This window comes from Amblyomma americanum, chromosome 5, assembly GCF_052857255.1.
Source record: "Amblyomma americanum isolate KBUSLIRL-KWMA chromosome 5, ASM5285725v1, whole genome shotgun sequence".
Lineage (NCBI taxonomy): Eukaryota > Metazoa > Arthropoda > Arachnida > Ixodida > Ixodidae > Amblyomma > Amblyomma americanum.
In genome coordinates, this window is record NC_135501.1 from 8,885,518 (window position 1) to 8,908,036 (window position 22,519).

At 44.8% G+C, this 22,519-nt stretch overlaps 1 protein-coding gene across 4 annotated transcripts in view; it reads right to left on the reverse strand.

Annotated features, from left to right (window-relative positions):
- The window catches only part of Git (ARF GTPase-activating protein GIT1), a 359,911-nt gene that overhangs the window by 65,601 nt on the left and 271,791 nt on the right, over positions 1-22,519 (reverse strand). For all 4 annotated transcript variants that reach the window (XM_077664585.1, XM_077664586.1, XM_077664588.1 and 1 more), the window contains one exon: positions 3,922-3,980. In XM_077664585.1, coding sequence (XP_077520711.1) covers positions 3,922-3,980 — 59 coding nt within the window. The remainder of the gene's footprint in view (positions 1-3,921; positions 3,981-22,519) is intronic.

The window sequence follows — 22,519 nt, forward strand, 5'->3', positions numbered from 1 at the left end:
ATCGCGCGGCCAGGTTTATTACGCATCGTATGCTTATGACATTAGCGTTTCCGCCTTGAAAACGGCATCCGGTTTAGCGCCCTTATCACTCCGTCTTGGCACTTCCAGCTTATCTTTATTTGATAAGATCTTCAATAGCCCTATGCACACCGCTCCTTATATTCTCCCTCCCCCAGCACGCATTTCACTCCGCGCCAGTCATCATTTTCATGCGGCCCGTCCACTCTCGCGCACTGTGACCTTCGCCAATTCCTTTTTTCCCAGCACAGCTGCAGACTGGAACGGCCTTCCAGGCGACATTGCAACCATCACCTGTTCATCCAGTTCATTGAAAATGTAAAAAATTATGTACAATTGTAAGAATGCTTTTTTTATTATTAGTTCCCACCCCTTATGTAATACCCCAGTCATGCAGCCTTTAAGGAAATAAAATGAAATGAAATATGGACCCTGCTCTGCAGTCAGGGATGACACATGACCACCTCGGAGTGAATCGCCTATGCACAAGACCAAACACCGGGTATTGCATCCTTTGTCGAGCTAACATGCTTAGAACTGAAGGGCAATTGCTGCGAATAAAATCTCTTCTTGACAAGGCCAAATATCTTTGTTACCACACCACACGCATCCATCACCGTAATTTCACACCCACCAGAGATGTTGCACCATCCAATGGGTTGTTTCAACACTCTACTCTAGTTTTTCACGCAAGATGGCAATTCTTGAAGCACCACTGAAGTTAAGGTTCTGGCATAGTGCGCTCGCAGGATGCCGTTAGCCACAGGAACAGTGTATGCTAAAAAAAATACCACTTTGCATGGTTCTGCTGCATCTGTGGCAGATTTTTTTCAATAGGAGTGGCTCTGACGATATTGCATCGTTGGATTTTGATTCCGATGAAGCCATAGGATTCATTTTCTGTTTCTTGACTGTTTGCGTGTTCCTGGAGCCTGATGTCATGAATGATATAGCTCTGTAGTGCCTCGAAATCATATGAGTGAGATTTTCTGCCATCTGCCCAAAATAGAACACACTTCAGGCCATGTAGAAATCAGGGTACCTACCTTGGATTCATGCTCCGTAATAGCATAAAGCTGGTCGTGAAGGATGTGGATGTGCTCCGATTGGTCCTAAATCATTTGAAATGTCTTCCGAAATAGTTTACTATTGCAGAGAATTTCAAGCAATTTACTCTCAAACCTGTGTAGGGATATAATGAATTAGTGGCTATATCAAATGTTCCCAAATATCTTCAACAAACACATGCATATTTTAATTTATATATCGAGCGTGGTTTGCCATAAAACGTATATAGTGATCAGCCGAGCACCAAGCTGTGCTCGCTTGGATGGCAGGCTTTGCCTCATTACACGGGTGACTAGTGGTGATGCGGCAAGCGTTCACACCACGGTTCCTGCTTTGTGTCACATTTGCCAATAGCCCCCCAGAAGCTTCAGTGTCCCGGATCGGAGGTAGCGAAAACAACAATAGCTTTCTTCCTGGTATCTGGTTTTCTACGCAACATGGCCGTAATGCTAGGAAGCCACACTAACTGACGTTTGATCAGCCACCGCTGCATGCTGTGCTGCCTTGCATAGAAACCAACCTATCTGACCACTTGTTTTTATTTGTGGCCTCCGCAATCACGGCGAGTGGCTTCAAAAGAGGCTTTGAAAGGTATCTCCCAGTTGCCGTTCTTTCACTGATGAAATTTGACTTCTCCAACTTAGTTTTTGGTCAAATTTTAAATTATGGCTATATTGAGCTATTTCACAATTTTTTACCAACTTACAATGACGAGGTTTCACTACATTACCTTTTTGTCTTCATGTGAGCACATCACAAATGGTGTGGCGAATATACTTGTTGTGTTTCTGCAATTTTTTTTGCCGTCTTCAAAAATTTTCCAAGGTAAAACTGATAATTTCAAAAAGTCCATTTATCAAGCTATATTTTAATAAATTACATTTTACTTTGAAAATTTTTGCTCAGAGTAAAAATTTTTTTTATCAAAGTCAGTCTAAAAAACCACCCTTTTTCATGTAGTGTCAGAAAAAATTTCCAGCCCAAAAAATTTCTGAATTATAATTTCAAGCATTTTGGCTAGCTTGTAAACAAATTTGAAACATCTTGTAGATTCCAGAATGTTCTTAATATTTTCCTCCAAAAGATATTGTCTTGTCAATGCAATGTTATTCTTAATTTAAAACTTTTTTTGTTTGCCAAATTTTTTTTCAATAGTGACACGCAGAATTCGTGTTGAAACATTTTACTGCTATCGTTTTGATGCATATTGCATTTTTTACACCTCACATCATCTGCAGAAAAAAAATTGTCTGGAAGCCTGTCAAAACTGGTAACAATACACAGTGCAAGATTGATGCCATTAGTATGATTAGCCTCCCTTCCCCTCTTCCTTTTCTGACTTGATAGCAATACGAAATGGAGAGTTTTCTCGTACAACCACGCAGGGCCTGGTCCTGTCAATCTGCATAGTTTTGTCTGTTCTTCAAAAATGAGAGGAACAAACTTTTTTAAAGGATTTTGGCAACATGCACAAGAACCCCAGCTTCAATTGTCTTTTTTTTGCTGCATACAGCAAAGACAAGTTTGGAGAGTGTAGAATCATACCTGCAGTAAAGCTCATCATCCCGAGATAAAACTGTCCTTTGATGACATCTCACGAGGAATGAGCGTAACAAGTGTTAGTGGCTAGTGATTAGAAAGGACCAGAATCGCACTCAAGAAATATCTGAAAGCTTCGGTTACTTCAAAGACAGCAAGGCAGCAGCAAAGCGCTCAGTACAAATCCCTCAGAATAGGGGCGATGCAGAGGCCTATACAAGTCCCCTCTTTTGCAGTACTTGGAAGTACTAAAAGACCACTTTTAGAACTGCCCAATGCATTCTGGAAGGATACCCCTCCTTGTCCTTGTTAATGCTGTTCTGAACAGCGCTAATGAATAAAACATATCCTTAATACCTATTGAAAAAGGGCTTAAGCTTGGTGAAGGCCTTACATAATCTAAGATCGCAAAGGACTTCTTTAAAACAGCAACTGACTTTTGCCACGTGCAGCTTTCAGAGACAACTGCCCTCAAATGAATGCCCACCTTGTGCTTTTTTGCACTGAAGAAGACTCGAAGGTGGCCCCGCTTAGAAGATTCTATGCCCTTTCATTCCCAGCTTGAGATTTTATCTTAGAAGTTGTAGGCAAAGCTGACTACCTTAACCAATTTGTGTTTGATGCTTGGCCCCGGTGCTTTGCCGCTGTTCAAGGCACCCTCCATATATGGTGTTTGTGTGTCCTTTCTCATCCTATGTCATGTTGAGTACAGACCCCATTCTCCTGCTCCTGCCGCCGCCCCAACAATGTCACAGGATGGCAATGGTGTTCGACCACAGTTGCAAAAACTTTAGTTGGAGCTGACCATCAAAATGCTGCTCCATCTGCTCCACTGCAGAGTTGTGAAAGCACCCATCACGAGAGCAGCAAAAATTGTTGAGTGCATTGTCCATTTCTTTTGCCACTGTCAAGAAGCATGGCTGGCCATCATCGCAGCAGAAATCAGGGATGTGCCAGAAAAAGGAGAGAAGACTAATTCTCAGTCAGTAATTCTGCCTCATCACAACATTTTGGAAACGAGAAAAGGATCATCAAGTGGCACGAGATGCCCATAGACACAAGTGGCCTTGATGCGAAGCAAGTGCCAAACATAGTGAGCGACTATTGTGCTGGTCCTAGCTGGTAAAAGACCCAAACTGGACCAAGAACTGGACAGTGCTGAGGTAAAGGCATTGTGCAACCGTAAGGTTGGAACATGTGGTTTTCCATGTCCTGTGCCCAGTCTCCCTGTGACAGTTTAGCATGCCTAGGCTATCATACCCACCCGATTCACTTCAACAGCCACGCCAGACTCACCTGAAAATGCCCTCTCCATCCTGGTCCCTATGTGGATGGCCTGTTGTCACATGCCGGCTCTGCAAGAACAAACGCATCTTTCAAGCGGCTTCCACGCCAACTTTGCTCAAAATGGAGCTTCTCGCTCACAACTTTCTTCCCTCCATGCTACCATAAGGAGAATTAATGTTCACTTTTTTTTTATTCCTACAGTAAATACCAAATAAAATTAGACAATATCTTGCACTGAAACGAAAAAATAATGAGGGTATCCGGAACTCAGCAGTCTTGGCTTGATGGTTGAACGCTTCTGAAACAAGATGCAGGCAAGTTGTGCCGAGAGCGGTTTTGAAAGGCAGAAGTGGTTTGTTGGTGCACGATTCATAGCACCTTTAAAAGGTGCTATGAATCGTTTTAAACCTTTAAACCAGCAGACACAGCCACATTTAAAACAAGTTCGAATGTCTAAAGATCTTTGGCCATCGACTCGGGAGTTCGTGAAATCTAATGTGGTTTCTCTGTGTGAAAGTATTGGCTTGGACAGAATTGCTAAGGGTATTGGGCTTTGTAAAGGAAATAGCTTAAATGCGTTTTTTACCGCCAAAACATATAAGGAAGGAATACCGTCCAGATGTATCGTCAGTGAAAGAGGGGCTTGGCAGAGCCATTTTAGTTGTTTCCTGCTAAGACATCTTAATAGTTTAAAAGTCGAAGACCAATTTTCTTGCAGGAACTCTCTTGATGTTGTTAAATTTTTGCATGACAATAAGTCTTCAGGCTATATGTTTTCTATTGACGTTGTTGATCTGTTCTATTCTATCTCACGGAGTGAGTTGTTAGCAGCTGTACAGTTGTGCATTGAAAAGAATGGGGCGGTTCCCTTCCAGAACGATGCCGGTGTATCTGTTGCGAATTTCTTGGTAATGTTACAGTACTCCTTGTCTTGCACTGTGGTATCAATTGAAGACCATCTGTTGGTTCAGAAAAAAGGAATTTGCATTGGTTCTTGCGAGGCTCCTGTGCTATGTAACATCTTCCTTGCGCAGATACACAGGTCATTGGCGGAGACTTTTGACGAAGCCAAAGTGCTGAAAACCTTTAGATATGTTGACGATTTTTTAATTATTTTAAAGAACTTAACGAAGGGAATTGCGCTAAAAAAGACACGGACGAGAAAAGACAAGGACGGGCCGTGTCTTTCTTAGCGCAATTCCCTTCGTTAAGTATGTACGACCGACTCGCCCAACAACGTGCTCTCCTATGGAAGAAGTTTTATCTGGTTTTAAACCACTTGGAAAAGGTTTGGAATTCACCCATGAGCTTGCAGTTTTTAGACATTGACATTACCCTTAAAGACCAGAGCTTTTGCTGGATGTATCGCCCTTGCGCACAAAAAGAATTAGTGCCCTATGATTCCTCCCATTCAAAGACAGTAAAGCGTGCCACTGCTCAGATGTGCCTGGAAGCGTCGCTGAAGAAATCATGTTGTCATAAAGCAGAGGAAAGCTTTCAAACCCAGATTCGGAAGTTGGAAAAAGCAGGCTTTCCAACGTCGATTTTAAGCGGAGTAGCTGAAGCTTTGCTGCGAAAATTGAAGAAAGAACGTAGTAAAAAGGGTGACCAAGATGAGGGCACCAAAACCAAAAGTAGACCGGTTGTCATCCCGTGCACCTATAAGGTGGTGCGCAATTTGTAGCATGTGGCAACAAAATATAAGGTTCCTGTGGTTTTTTTGCCCCAAAGAAACTGGCTGCCTTGTGCGTTAAAGCTGATCACAACAAGGTAAACAAAAGTGAATGTAAAAAGAGACATGCAGCTCCACTTGTTAAATGTGCCGTGGGAGTCTTCTATCAGATTCCTCTCGCGTGCAGAAAGAAGTACATCGGACATGCCGGACATACCGATTAGCAGAACATAATCGGGATTTACAAAATGGCCCTTGTTCTCATCTGCCTCTTCATTGTAAAGCCTGCGGAGATGAAAGAAAGATTAAGTGTGTAGCAAGGGTGGAAGAAACGAAGGTTTTAAACAGAAGTAAGGACCAGACAGCCCGTGAACTGTTGGAGGCCTTCTATATAAAAAGCAACTGTAGTGATTGTGTTAGTGCCCCATCTATCACTATTTATAAGAACGAAACTGCTTTTTTAGATACACGGGGGTGAGATACCTGTGTGCCTCACCTATCTTTGTCCACTTTTTTTGTAAAACCCTCGCGTGCATGTTTGGTTTTTGCTACCGATCTTGAATGTTGTCCTTATATTCATTCATATTTGCGGTGAATAAACAGTTGAAAGTTGCGCCTGTCTCGTCTCACTTGGTGTGTGTCTTTTTCGGCGTTACAACCCATTTCTGGAAACATGCACCAACTAGCCCCCCAACAAGTATTATGCTGAGGATGAAAGCATCTTAGACTATTTGGAAATGTATTTAGACTCATTTGATGTGCAGGATGACGTCAACACATTGTGGACAAAGTTTAAACGCATTGTCAACTTTTGCCTGAAAAATTTCTTTCCCCATCGAATTAAAACTGTCACAAAGCAGAATCCTTGGATAAGTCGTGAAATTATCCAACTAAAGCGCGAGGTAAAACATAGAAAACGCAATCGATAAAAAAATCAAAATGAAATTTCGCGCCTTTCCTTGATGCTTAAACAGATGTTGATGACAGCGAAAGAACAGTACTTTTAAAAAAAACTAACAGAATTTATGAAAACTTCCCCACAGCGTTTTTGGCGTCACCTTTCACCCTCGTATAAACAAATGAGGTTTACTGAAGTGGATGGTCATGTTATTACTGATCAATCAGAAATTGCTAACAGGAGCAACACTTATTTGCATTCTGTGTTCAGCCAACCTACATCTTCGCCTGAGAATTCCCGTAGCGAAAACTGCATACTGCCGTCAGACATGGCAGACGTTACTTTGTCTGAGCAAGGCATATTTTCCCTCCTGCTTAATTTAGACACGAAAAAGTCTTCTGGTCCTGATTCTATTCCAAATGAGTTTCTTAGACGATATGCCGAATGGGTAGCTAAATATTTGCTCATCATAGTTAAGGCATCTCTAGAGTAGCATTCTTTACCAAATGATTGGCTGCAGGCTAGGATACTACCAATACACAAATCTGGAAACAAGCACATTTCCGGTAATTACAGGCCTATTTCTATCACTTGCGCCTGTTGCAAGATACTCGAGCATGTCTTGGCAAACTGCTTATCCGACTATCTTTAGGGCAACAACAAGCTAAATCCCAACCACCATGGTTTCAGACGGAGGTTGTCTACTGTTACCCAGCTTGTAGAAATGGTGCATGATTTTTCTAAAGTGACAAACAACAGGGATCAAGTGGATGCAGTTTGGCTGGACATGTCTAAAGCATTCGACCGTGTCCCACATGAAGAACTTATTGATAGGCTGTTCGAGCTTAGTATAAACAGGAATATTGTACGGTGGATACAGGCTTATCTAACAGAACCCAGTTCGTGGAATTAGATGGCGCTAAATCAGACGTCCTGTGGGTACCCTCGGGAGTCCCTCAGGGGTCTGTGCTGGGTCCCTTGTTATTTTTATGCTACGTCAATGATACTGCAGTTCCTATTCCGCCCCATGTTACAGTCCGGCTTTTTGTGGATGATTGTTTAATTTACTCTGTCATTTGAAACAAAGAAAGCCAGTTACTACTAAATTCGGCATTGAGCGCTATCGATCAATGGTGCACATTATCCAAAATGGAAATCAATTATGCAAAAACTTCATCTGTTACAATTTCCTATAAAACCAAAAATATATTTTCTTTTGATTATGAAATAGATGGGCACCATATAACTCGAGCCAACCATTTCAGATATCTAGGCGTCACTATAACTTCAAATCTAAACTGGCACACACACATCAATAACATATGCTCAAAGGTCGAAACCAAACCGTGGTTGATAGAAGAAAACTGACGCTTGCTTCCACAAAAGCAAAACTAACAGCCTATCTCACGCTGGTATGACCGACACTGGAATATGCGAGCGTCATATGGGATCCACATCAGAAAAACCAAATGGACAGGATCGAAAAGTTCAGAGAAGGGCGGCTGGGTTCATTTTGTTAAATGATAATACAGATTTACAGATTCAGTGACTGACATGCTTCGTGAACTAAACTGGCCTCAGCTTTCAAAGCGAAGGAAAGTTGCCAGGCTAAAAATGTTTTATTTGTTATATAATAGCCACTTCAACTTGCACACAGGCATCTACTTGAGACAGCGTTCCTCTAGAACTGTGAGACCTTTCACAAAGATCAGGTTACACCCATGACGGCCCGAATCAATTCCTTTAAATACTCCTTCTTCCCCAGAACCATAGCTGAATGGAATTCCTTGACCCAGGACTTTTTACAAGCAGACAATCTAAACCAATTTGAAACTTATCTGTCCCATTACTTAAACCTACAGAAACCATTTGCCATTGCTGTCACTCATTATGGCCTTCACCTGCGGTTCCGATCCTCGGTGGTCTGAAACCGAGCGTATCCTTATGAACACTTACCTATCTGACGCAGTTATGGCTTTATCTGCTGGCAAGATGATTGATGATTTCATATAAGCTTGTGTAAATTTTGTACTTGAGGCTGTGTGTACTTGTTGAGTTGTATGCATCCACCCTGTAACAGCCTTACAGCTGACAGTATCAATAAATAAAATAAATCAATCACCCCGGCCTGATGCTGATTGGTGCGACAAATGTATGTTGGTCGGACTAGGAGATGCATGAATGACAGGTTAAGACAGCACGCCATCAACACATCAAAAAATGCACGTGAGGGGAAAGATTTTGAAGGTAGTACGGAAAGCTGAGCAAGTTGGTTACTGTTATCCATGGTAAAACAGCGCGGAAAAAACACAAGGACGGAACAAACACGACGACACGAGCGCTGACTTTCAACTGGTGATTTATTACACACGTGTGTACATATACTATTCCCGCCAAACACTACACAGAACAAAAAATGTTCAAGAAACACTGCGTCATCACTGAACACATTAAATCTACCTTGCTGCAAATGCATGCTCCAAGCAGGTGATTTCGTGGTTAGCCAATGATAATGAGGGCTTGCTAATGCATGCTGCACCCCCCTTGTCAATATGATATGCCTCTACTAGTTCCCTTACTATCTGATCTTTATGTTTGAAGATGACGGATGTCTGATGAAGCAATGGAGCGCACGTGTGCTTAGGTTGCCTGCAGTGCAGCGCCAAATTCGAACTGGCTGCCCTGTCCAAAGAATTGTAATGCTCCCTCAGCCGTTCGTTAAGACATCGCCCAGTCTGGCCAACATATCACCCACCGCATGAAAGAGGGATCTTGTATACTACACCTTTGACACACTCAACCCTCCTCTCTGTTTGTGCTGTGGTACAACCACCACCAATCGTCCTTCCTAGTAGGGACTCTCGCTTCCGCTGCACAGCTCGGCAAATGTTGCTTAATTTTCTGCGAGACGAAAATACAACATCAACTAGAAATTTTCGCCCCACTTTCTTCAGACGATGTGATAATGCATGGACATAAGGGATGACAGCAATCTTCCGGCGATTCGTGACCTCATCTTCCTGAGGAGCACGCTTATGCTCCGATTTGATTTTGGCCAACAGCCTTTCACTGAGGAAGGTGTGCAAGGCCAGATTTCTAGGCTTAAGGACGCTGGTTTTCCTGAGGCAACTATCGGAAGGTTATGCGAAAGGCTGTTGGCCAAAATCAAACCGGAGCATAAGCGTGCTCCTCAGGAAAATGAGGTTACGAATCGCCGGAAGATTGCTGTCATCCCTTATGTCCGTGCATTTTCACACCGTCTGAAGAAAGTGGGGCGAAAATTTCTAGTTGATGTTGTATTTTCGTCTCGCAGAAAATTAAGCAACATTTGCCGAGCTGTGCAGCGGAAGCGAGAGTCCCTACTAGGAAGGACGATTGGTGGTGGTTGTACCACAGCACACACAGAGAGGAGGGTTGAGTGTGTCGAAGGTGTAGTATACAAGATCCCTCTTTCATGCGGTGGGTGATATGTTGGCCAGACTGGGCGATGTCTTAACGAACGGCTGAGGGAGCATTACAATTCTTTGGACAGGGCAGCCAGTTCGAATTTGGCGCTGCACTGCAGGCAACCTAAGCACACGTGCGCCCCATTGCTTCATCAGACATCCGTCATCTTCAAACATAAAGATCAGATAGTAAGGGAACTAGTAGAGGCATATCATATTGACAAGGGGGGTGCAGCATGCATTAGCAAGCCCTCATTATCATTGGCTAACCACGAAATCACCTGCTTGGAGCATGCATTTGCAGCAAGGTAGATTTAATGTGTTCAGTGATGACGCAGTGTTTCTTGAATATTTTTTGTTCTGTGTAGTGTTTGGCGGGAATAGTATATGTACACACGTGTGTAATAAATCACCAGTTGAAAGTCAGCGCTCGTGTCGTCGTGTTTGTTCCGTCCTTGTGTTTTTTCCGCGCTGTTTTACCATGTAATTTGAAGGTCTTCAGGCAAATCATTGTCTCACTTGCAAGGAGGATTGTTCCCCAGGGCTTGAGTGCACTGCTGTTACCAAGAGAAGCAAAGATTGCATCACAACGTGAAATCATAGAATCAGAACTGATATGTAGTCTGGGGGAGGCCTGCATTAGCTGTGCCTCAATTGCTCTTTCAAAAAAAAAAAGACACCTATTTACGAACGCGTACATGATGGCCACGGCTCGATCGGCATGCATAAAGTGTGGAAATGTTTGCAATAAAGAATTGTTGGAAGTTCAGCGCTCGTCCTTGTCTGTCTACTCCGTCCCCATCTTTTGTGCGCTGCTGTGCCTGTAATTATGTACCAACACACCCACTTTAATCAAGATGTCCACAGCAACTGCACAGCTACCATAGTCCTCCATAAAGTTAGCAATAAAATTCCTATAAGGAAGGGTGTCAGGCAGGGAGATATGACCTTGCCAATGCTATTCACCGCCTGTTTAGGAGAGGTATTCTGAGGGCTGAGTTGGGAACAGGTGGGGATAAGAGTTAATGAAGAATACCTAAATAATCTGCAATTAGCTGAAGACACTGCCTTGCTTAGGCACTCAGGAGATCAACTGCAAAGCATGATCATTGAGTTAGATGGGCACAGCAGAACGCTGGGTCTAAAAATTAACATGCAGAAAACCAAAGTAATGATCACAATTAATGTTCAGAGTTCACAATTGGTAGCGAGGTGCTAGAAACGGTAAATAACTACTCCTTAGGGCAGGTAGTGACCGCTGATCCGGATCACGAGAGGGAAATGTGTTGTGTTGGGTTTAATGATGCATAAGCAGCTAAGGCTATCATGTGCCAAGAAAATTGTTTTCTGCAGATTTTTACAAATACGTGAAAAAAATATGGTGGTGTAGTAAGCTTAAAAAGTTATTTCTTTCTACCTAGTACTGGCAGCAAAAAGATTTATAAATGGCTAACATTAAAAGTTTCAAAGAAGGTCCAGTAACCTCATCAGAAGTCCTTAGCTGGGCAAAGAACTGGAGGCTCCCAACCAATCAAATAAAAACCTCAGCCCTTTTCTCAGGAATGAGAAAGTGGCTGAGATGGATCAGGCGAAGCACTGGGTCATGATTTGCATATTTTCAAGAAAACCTGCTTCTGTTAGAAATCTAAAAACACAAGACATGTCCACAATTGCATTATCACCCATGAGCAGTGCTGGCTGAAAAAGGATGCATTGATTATAAAGTGGAGAAAAGCAATTTTTCCTTAGCTTTCCCAGTTTTGAGCATGAAAATAAAATGTGATTAACTGTAAGTTCACCTCCGCATGTACAAACTGGTTTGTCTCATGTTGCCAGAAGAAAGTTGTGTTTAATATGTGTGTGGCCTTATATGAAGATGGCAGATAATGACTTCCTTGGAACGTTTCTGGTGCACACGACTTCCAATGACCTAAAACTGGTTTTATTATATGTAGTTTATTATTTCATTGTTCCAAGCAGACTGCCATTTTTTTCTTGTCGTACAATGTACCATGTTCATGCAATCTTTATAGGGTATAATTACATTTTTAATTTGCTTGCCACAAGCTTGAGCAGCGCAGACATCTGCTCTCTCGTTTGCTTTTATTTGAAAATGACTCGGGGCCCAGGAGAGTTCAATGTTTTGTCCTAGAGTTATGGCTGTTATTATGTTGGGTATGAAGCAGCGGAAAGATTGCATTTCTAGAGTTAAGGATTGTAAGCACACTTAGCGAGTCTGTGCAAACAGCACTGTTTGCGAGGTTCTCATTTACAATTTTTTCTAAAGCTGCACAGATGGCGTAACAAACGACAGTGAAGATTGATGCACACCATGGTGGTGGTGGTAAACATTTATAATTTACAAGGAGGTGTTTGGGCAAAGGCCTCTCCCATGTCTCTCCAATTAACCCGGTCCTTTGCCAGCTATGACCACCGTATGCCCGCAAACTTCCCCCCACCTAACCTTCTGCCACCCCCTGCTACGCTTACTTTCTCTTGGAATCCACTCCGTAACCCTTAAGGTTATCTTGCCTTCACATTACATCCCGTGCCCAATCCCATTTCTTCCTCTTGATTTCGACTAGGATGTCATTAACCCGCGTTTGTTCCCTCACCCGCTCTGCCCGCTTCCAATCTCTTAACGTTACACCCATCATTTTTCTTTCCATGGCTCGCTGCGCTGTCCTTAACTTAAGCTGAACCCTTTTCGTTAGCCCCCATGTTTCTGCCCCGTAGGTGAGTGCCAGTAAGATACAGCTGTTGTACACTTGCCATAAATGCTCCACCCCATTCTTATTCTTCTTGTTATTTCCCTCTCACAAGCCCTAAGTAGACACATTCCTTTACCACTTCCAGCACCTCACCACCAATTGTGAACCGTTTAGAGCTCGAGAGGCTTCGACTTTCAAATTATTTATGTGTGGCAGGAATGTGAGTTTTTTTTGTCGAATGTTCCCAATTCTCTTGTACCACAGCGCTTCAAACGTAAGCATCTGTTTTTGAACCATCTGTATAAAAAGCTGTGAAAGTACCGTATTTATCCTCGCCATTGAAGCCCATGTATTTTCGACCTTGATGTAACGAACGCGTTGTGGCGGTTAACCTTGATGTAACGAACTTGCAAAGCTGATCAGTCATTACTTTTTGCACTTCTAAAAAAAATTCGGCCGAAGAAATGCACTAGATTAGCAACACTTGCTGTTGGGCTAGTTGGTTATCCATGAAGTCCGAAGGACCAGCGCACAAAAACAACGGACAGAGTAGAAGAAGGACGACGTAGACAGGTAGACAGAAGCGCTGAAATAACAACTTTTATTTCAGGAGAAGCAGGAAAAACTTTCCTATTTGTCACTGAGTTCCGGATTTTAGTCATGCTTCTCTGCCTTCTTTCCCAGCTCTTGGCTTTTTCCAAGGTTTTTGTATAAAGTTTGTCTACTTTCCCTTCTCGTCTTATGATCGCAACATAACACTTGGTTTTCATGGTACCTTTTAGTGTTTTTAGTGTTTTTAACTTTTTGCCGTGTTATCTGTTGGCCCTTCAACGTTTTATTATGTTTACGAGTTTTTCCCTTCCGGACTGTGTTCTTATCGACACGTTTTTGCCTGGTTCTTGTTGGCTGTTCTTCTTGGTAACCCTTTGGCGCTTGCGCCTGAATGAATGGCAGATAACAGTTGTGCAGGCAAACTTAATTCACCTGTTACGCCTTTACCTCTGTGATATCATTTGACTCATGTTTTTCTTAGATATGTAGATGACTGCTTCTGACTCATTCGGAAAGATGATTTGCTGGCCTTTTCGTCCCATTTAAATTCCATTGAAGAAGCGATTGATTTCACCGTCGAAGAAGAAATTAATGGCACGTTGCCCTTCCTGGACGTATTGGTAAAACGAAACAGTGGAAAGCTATCATTTAGCGTCTACAGGAAACCCACCCACACCGGAAGATACCTTAACTTCAAATCTGTGCACCCGGCTAATCAAAAGAAATCTGTTGCCACAACCTTGTTCAAACGCGCAGAACGCATATGCAGTTTTCCTGAAGATCGGGCAGTCGACTTTGGTACTGTACGGCAAGAACTCGCGCGAAACGAGTGCCCAGCTGCTTTTGTGGCACCCGTTGAAAAGCAGTTATCTTGCCCGACACGTGAAACTCCCGTGTTGTCCCCTCTGAAACGTGCCGCTGTTCCCTACACACCTGGAATAAGCGAAGCATTGGCGCGTATTCTGCGCACATTCCAAGTTCACGTTGCCCATGTCCCCACAAGAAAACTTCGGCATGCGCTGGTTAAAGTCAAAGACGTTCTCCCCAAAGAAAAGTACCGTGGCGTTGTTAACAGCGGCCCGTGTTCCGATTGTGACAGCGTCTACATCAGCGAGACTGGTGATTTTAATAGACGCCTAAAAGAACATTGTAATGATGTTAAAAACAAAAAAGTGAACTCTAATGCTATCGCCGAACACTCCGTATCAACTGGCCACGATATTGACTGGGGTAGGGCACACGTGCTGGCAACTGAAAAGAATCTGTACCGTCGCCTTCACCTCGAATCATTATTCATTCAAACGATTAATCGCACCCTCAATCGCAACACTGGAAATCTAACTCTTGTATACGCACGCTCCCTGCGCCCTCTCTTCAAACGTATTTAATCCTGATGCACTTTCTAATCCTTCTCATTGTGAACAAGGCTCCCAAACGGGAGCCGAAACGTCATTTTGTTGTTTTTGTTTTTTACTTTTGGTCGGCGTCCTCCTCCTTTTAAGTTTTATTATGACTCATGTTTATCACTTTGAAAATTCGTTCTTGTCTTGCTTTCTATGTCATGGAGCCTGATAAAGGCTTTATATATATGTACTTCCTGCTTCTCCTGAAATAAAAGTTGTTAGTTCAGCGCTTCTGTCTACGTCGTCCTTCTTCTACTCTGTCCGTTGTTTTTGTGCGCTGGTCCTTCGGACTAGATTAGCGAGCATTAGTACTGTAAGGAGCCAGCAGCTACGCAAACGGCTGAGATCGCCGCGACCTAGCAAAGTTAGTGATGATGATGATGATGGTGGCAGCTAGCGCCGCTCTGTGCCTAACGTAGCAGTCTTTTAAGGCTTTGCTTGTCTAGCATGACACCAGGTGGCATTTGTAGCGGCAGTTGATTTCTTTTGCAGCATTTTTTTTGGTATAGATTTGAGGACAAGCATTCTAATTTTCTTGATTTTCGCTTGTTTCAACGGCTTAGACACTTTCTGTGTTAGAATTAACTTTGAGAGCAAACGCTGATGGCCGGTTCTTTCAATGCCATGGTGGGGGAAGGGAGACGGACGCCGAGACGCCGCCGCGGCGTTGTATTTGCCATTTTGCATGTGTGTAGTCCTTCGTCTGCACGTGTGCGTGTGTCAACTGTTTTCTGGTGCTGGTTCGTCTGACTTGTGGAGGTGCTAAGCCAGCCTGTCTAGAGATGGGCAAAACGGCTCACTTGAGTGAGCGGCTCGGAACGGCTCAGCTCACTGAAATGAACCGGCTCATTTGAACGGCTCACTGGCTCACTCAAATCAGTAACGGTTATTGGGTTGCTGGGCGCTCGGCTACTGAGCTGGAGTTCCCGGGTTCGAACCCGACCGCGGCGGCTGCGTTTTTATGGAGGAAAAACGCTAAGGCGCCCGTGTGCTGTGCGATGTCAGTGCACGTTAAAGATCCCCAGGTGGTCAAAATTATTCCGGAGCCCTCCACTACGGCACCTATTCTTCCTTTCTTCTTTCACTCCCTCCTTTATCCCTTCCCTTACGGTGTTGTTCAGGTGTCCAACGATATATGAGACAGATACTGCGCCATTTCCTTTCACCCCAAAACCAATTATTATTATTATTATTGGGTCCCTCAGGAGCGAGCCGGATCTTTTGAGCCACTCCTGAACGAGTGAGCCGCGGTTCTTTCCTTTCCACTCCCTCTCCCCAGGCGCGGCGCAGAACGAGTGGTTCTGTAAAAGTGAGCGGCGGTTCTTTTGGGGAGCCGGCTCTCTCTCTTTCAGTGAGCCGTGCCGAGAACCGTTCAGTCAGAGTCAGGTCTTCCGGCAAAGTGCGTATTGCTGGGCGAGTTGGTTTAGAGCCGGCTCTTTTGGAGAGCCGGTTCCCTCTCGTTCACTGAGCCATGCCGAACCGTTCAGTCAGAGCCGGGTCTTCTGGCAAAGTGCGTATTGCTGGGCGAGTTGGTTGAGAGCCGGCTCTTTTGGAGAGCCGGTTCTCTCTCGTTCAGTGAGCCGTGCCGAACCGATCAGTCAGAGCCGGGCCTTCTGGCAAAGTGCACATTGCTGGGCAATTTGGCTGAGATATATTCTGCGCAAAACAGCGTTTGCAGAGTGCTGTATGTGTTGTCCGCCCTTTGTGTCCTACACTGTTGTGTCTTCCTTGTTCTCGTTCGTTGTCTGCGAGCGCTGTTTTCCTCATAACGTGTCTTCTGGCAAATCATTGGCAAAGGATGGCGCCGTTCGTTGACAGCTGCTGTTCGAGCGACGTCTCACGACTTACACCGATCATGCATCGTGAGCTGGTGCAACACTTCGAAGGTATTAGTAAAAATACCTATAACACGGTTTATATCGGTTTTTTCAAAGCCAAATAACTTAACTGCATAACAGAGGTTACAATGTAACCTGTGTTATGCAGTCTAGTTATTTGGCTTTGAAATAAAACTATATATATGCATTAGTAAAATAGCTGTGTAGTAAACTTAGGCATGGTCTTTTCCTTTTCTTCGTAGGGGCACAGGACCTCCCCAGGCAGTCTATGAAGATGGGTATGATTGAAGAATGTAGATCATAAGAGAGGAAATATATTTACATAAATGTACAAGGGCAAGCCAAGTTAGAGAAGTAGAGTCACACAGGCGGTCGAACTAACTAACTAAAAAAAAAAAAGAATTCTCACACAGAGAACACGCTCTACAAGACCTTACTTATCGACCCACAGGTTAAAGCCAGGTACTTGTAGAATTGCAAGCCACTGCAAGGAGCTAAACTAGACAAGACTGACTTGGGACTTCTAATGCATTTGCTAGCGTTTTTGTAGGTTTTACAAACAAAGAAGTCAGGGCGGTCATATTTCGAGGCCCGCCTTAAGCTTCATTAACCAATGAAGGTAGCCACAACCACTGAAGTTTGCAACCACCTCAAGCCCAGGGCTTGGCAAAAAGAAAAACTAACACATATCGAAAACATTCTGAAAGCCCTCTCCTAACGGGAACCCTTGCCCTTAACGCGTGATGCTCTTTTCCTTCCCCGCCGCTCCTGCACGTCACCTCTCGAAGGATGACGAGATTTTTTTCAGCTAACTGGCAAGACCACTAACCCACTGGCTCGTCGAGGAAATGTCAGATGGCGCAGGCCCACGACGCTTCGGTGCCATCAAGAATGCCAACAAAGGAAAGGGCCCTTCGCGGACCACGTGGCAGTTCGCATATTTCCACACAAGCGGCATCGAGATTCGCTGCCGTGGGATTGGAGCACTGGAACGAGCGGCGCCACGTGCTCATTGTGTGCACCACGCTTGCTTTCTTGGCGCGCTGGCGGATGTGTGCGCTTAACAAAGCTAGGAGCCTTCGGCCGTCAGAGCAATGCTGTCAACCTTTGTCAATGTTTGCGGGGGACAAGGGGGGACGGCACACCGTACCGTACACAGCCGAGGGACTGAGGGGCTGGTTGTGACTCTTGGGAGGAAGAGCGGGAATGCAGTTGCTTTCTCGCACTGCTAATAGATGGTGCGCAAATCGCACCTGGTCGAAGACTGGCTCTGATGGAACAGTTCGGCACGGCTCATTGAACTAGAGAGAACGGGCTCTCCAAAACAACCGCCTCTCACTTTTGCTGAGCCACGGCTCATTCGCTCTTTAAAAAGAGCGGCTCAAAAGATCCGGCTCGCTCTTGAGCATCCCATCTCTATGCTTGTCGGCGCGTACTCGTATGTCTCTGCTTGTAGCTGCGTCGTCGGTTGATCGTGATGGGTTCTACTGCCAGAAAACGAAAAGTTCTGTCTTTTGAAGACAAACTCGCAATTTTAAATGCAGTCTCCGCGGGCGAGAAGAAGGACATTGCCGACCGTTTCAGCATTCCAGTGAGCACCCTATCAACAATTTTGAGTGCAGAACACAGCATCAGAAACGTAGTGGCGTCCGGAACAAGCTCGAAGAAAAAAAGACTGAAGCTGTCCACATAAGCTGATGTGGACAAGGCAGTGTTCACGTGGTTTTTGGACACGCGAGCCAGAAATGTGCCCATTAGTGGCGCAATTTTACAACAGAAGGCAAAGGATTTTGCGTGTATCTTGGGCCATGACGATTTCAAGGCAAGCAACGGGTGGCTGCAGGGATTCAAGAGCCGGCATGGTGTCGTCAGAAGAGTAATCAGCGGCGAATCTGCCTCTGCAGACAGCGATGCTGCTGCTTCGTGGGTGGCTGACAAGCTGCCAGGAATTCTGAGTCGCTTCGAGGCGGCTGAAATCGACAATGCCGACGAGACAGCTCTATTTTATCAAATGCTTCCGGGCCGCACGCTAGCGTTAAAAGGCGATGAGCTGTGGCCGAAAGGAGAACAAGCTCCGCATAGCGATTCTGCTGTGCGCCAATCTTGACGGCACAGACGAGCGAGTCCCGCTACTTGTCGGCAAAAGTGCCCGTCCCAGGTGTTTTAAGGGAACGAAGCGTATGCCCGTGAAGTAAGTGGCAAATTCCAAAACGTAAATGACTCGGCCAATATTTTCAGAGTGCTTAAAGGAATTTAACCAGGACGTCAGGCGGCAAGGCCGTCAAGTTTGCCTACTGCTGGATATTTGCTCAACGCACCACGTCGAAGGCCTGCAGCTGTCGAACATCGAACTGCATTACTTCCCGGCCAACTGCCCGTCCCTAATACAACCCATAGACAAAGGGGTCATTAACAGTTTTAAATGCTGTTACCGGCGCCGACTAATCCTGAAGATACTTCTTGACATCTGTCTGGAACGGGAGATGAAGATTGACATTTATCAAGCAGTCGAGATGCTTGCTGCCTCCTGGCAAGAGGTCAGGGCAGAGGTTATCGCGAATTGCTTTTTAAAGACCAGAATAGCCAAAAACGCACAGGCTGGTGCCGACGACGAGGAGGAGGAAGACCTTTCTACTCCGTCCGATGTGGCCAAAGCGTGGGACGAGCTACACACTAACGGTGGTGTACCCGACGACGTTGAACTGAGTGACTTCTTGTTTGCCGACAACGTCACCGTGGCTACAGAAGAAATGACGGATGCAGCATTAGCTGAAAGCGTGCAAGATCCTGGCGGTGGTGATGATGGCGCCTGTGAGGCAGATCCGTGTGACGTGCCTACTGCAAAGAAGGTGATGAATGCAATGGACGTTTTGCGCCGTTTCATCAGCTCGTGCGACGATAAAGAAGCTTTACACGATTTAGCTTCCTCAGAGCGGCGTGTTGTGCCTTCACTCGTGCAGAAGAAGCAAGCGGAAATTACCTAAAAATTTATGTTCTTGTTTCATTGGGAGAACGGCTTCCTTTAAGTGCCGGTGGGATTCGGCTGCAGGCCTCTCCTGAGAGAGAAAAGGACGGCAACTGTTTTTTGTGGGGAAAACCTAAAACCATTTTTGTCTGCCCAACTACTAAGTTTGTTTAATATGAGTTGTACTTGTCTTTCACATGTTGATAAGCTGGATGATGTGCATGCAATTTGGAGGTCATCGACGTAAACCGAGTACATAATAGACTTTGGGATTACTTTGGCTAAGGAATTCATTTTTATGATGAAAGTAAGGCAGAAACTTGGGCTAGTTGGATATTGTTTGAACTCATATTTTCTAGCGCTTAGTGAACACAAGGGACAAGAACACAAATACACAGGACGTACGCTAGTCTTCAACTGTCGTTTAATCGAAAAAACATTCAATATAAGACATCTCAAATGCTGATATTCACACACGCGCAGTAGCAACGCCACGTTTCAAGAACAACAATTCTTTTTTTGATAGATAAACAGATGGGGTGCTGACACATTTTGAACCTTCTTTATCAATGCACATAGCTTCGAAAATTTCCCGTTCCGCTTGCGTTTTTAGTGTTCCTAGAATGCTTGTTTCATGCAAGATTGGTGTGCAGGGTACAGGGTCAGTGTCGCCAGGGTACCGTTCGATGAGACAGCGTTTGCAGTGCACCGCCAGATTCCCCCCCGCCGATATGGATTCTGTTGCCAAGCGGTGCTCTCTCAGCCTTTCATTAACGCATCTTCCTGATTGCCCGATATATGCTTTGCCACAAGTGAGCGGGATTTTATAGACAACACCCATTTTGCATGGTACGAACTTCCTTTGGTGGTTCTTAGTGCACATTGGCTTCCTTGCCTCGCTGTTCACGAGTGGGCACAAGCGCACTAGTTTCTTTGGGGCAGTCAAAACAAGATCGACGCCACACTTTTTTGCCACCTTTTTTAGACGGTGCGACATGTGATCATACGGCATAGCCACAAGCTGAGTCCGCCGCTGGGGATCGTCACGGTTATGTTGCTTCCCAGTTCTCACTTCCTTCAGCAGCTTTTCCGCAACAGATGTCAGAGTTTCCTCTGGAAACCCGGCGTTCTCTAGGCGAAGCTTTTGCAGTCTCACACTTTCTGTGATGCACTGCTCGCACGACTTATTGAGAGCAGCGCGGAAGGCATTCATGGCAATACCCCTTTTTACAAGTTTAGAGTGTGCCGATTGAACAGAATCCATATCGGTGGGGGGGAATCTCGCGGTGCACTGCAAACGCTGTCTCATCGAACGGCACCCTGGCGACCCTGACCCTGTACCCTGCACACCAATCTTGCATGAAACAAGCATTCTAGGAACACTAAAAACGCAATCGGAACGGGAAATTTTCGAAGCTATGTGCATTGATAAAGAAGGTTCAAAATGTGTCAGCACCCCATCTGTTCATCTATCAAAAAAAGAATTGTTGTTCTTGAAACGTGGCGTTGCTACTGCGCGTGTGTGAATATCAGCATTTGAGATGTCTTATATTGAATGTTTTTTCGATTAAACGACAGTTGAAGACTAGCGTACGTCCTGTGTATTTGTGTTCTTGTCCCTTGTGTTCACTAAGCGCTAGAAAATATGACTTACGATGAAAGGTGTAGCGCTTACAATGCATCCCTGAGGTACGCCGTTCTCCAGAGTGAAATTCTTCGAGAGGGTTGAACCAAGACGGACTTGAAATGTGCTGTACGACAAAAAATCTTTCAGGCAGTTTAACATTCTGCTGCGGATGCCCAAATCTGTCAGGTCGCGGAGAATCCCAATCCTCCAGGTGGTATCATAAGCTTTTTCCGTATCAAAGAAAACAGCCAGAAAGTGACGCCTATGTATGAATGCTTCTCGGACAGTGTTTTCAAGCCGAACAAGATGGTCCATTGTTGAACAAGCTTTTCTGAAGCAGCACTGGCGGAAGTCGAGCATTTCATGAGATTCAAGAATAAACATTAACCTAACGTTTGCAATGCTTTCGAAGGATTTGGAAAGGCAGCTGGTAAGGGCTATTGGCCTGTAACTAGTAGGAGAGATTGGGAGTTTTCCAGGTTTCAGGGATGGTACGATGACTGCCTTTTTCCGAGCCTCGGGCATTTTCCCCAACACCCAGATTTTGTTAAAATATTTCAAGACAGCTTTTATTGCAGGTTCAGACAAATAGGCTAGCATTTGATAATGTATCTTGTCAGGGCCTGGTGCAGTCTGTTTACCATTAGTGAGTACTGTGCAAACCTCATGAAGTGTAATGAAACTATTGTAGGGTTCGTTAGTGTAATCACTCGGAAGTCGTATTTCTGCTACGTATTTGTACTTTAAGAAAGAGTCAGTGTAATGTAGTGACCTAGAAACATGGGGGAAGTGCTTCCCAAGTACAGTAGCCAACGGGTAATTCGGACTTGTAGGATATTTCCAACTTCGATGAGGCACCGTCAGTCACCCCATAAAAGCGCATACATATTCGCGACGGATATTTCGAACTTTAAAGGTTCGAAAGTTCGATTTTTCAGACTAATTTCAGTCGCCTGCGGGCCAAAATCGGCCATCTTATCGGCTTTTTGCCGGTGCAAAAGGCGCCGTCTTGGATTGAGGTGGATTTACTCTGCCGTTGGATTGGCTTGACATACTTTCGGTACCTCATTTTTGCCAGTAGAGGTCCCTGCGATCTCTGACACTTTGAGGTAGCAGTCGTATTGTCATCGCCGTCAACTTGCTTTTGTCACCAACGTTGCCGCGGGCATTTATCGCTTGTCTCACACGTTGAAAATTGGTTGTTGGGGCTCGGTGGACACCTGAACCGCGCATTAAGGGGAGGGATAAAGGAGGGGCTGAGAGAGGAAAGTTAAAAAGAGGTACCGTAGTGAAGCTACGGTACCTCTTTCTAACTTCCAGAATAATTTTAACCACCAGGAGATCTTTAATGTGCACTGACACCGCACAGTCCACGGGCACCTTTGCGTTTTGCCTCCATCGAAACGCGGCCGCCGTGGTCTGGTTCGAACCCAGGTACTCCGGATCGGTAGCCGAGCGCCCTAACCACTGAGCCACCGCGGCGGGTCTCATACGT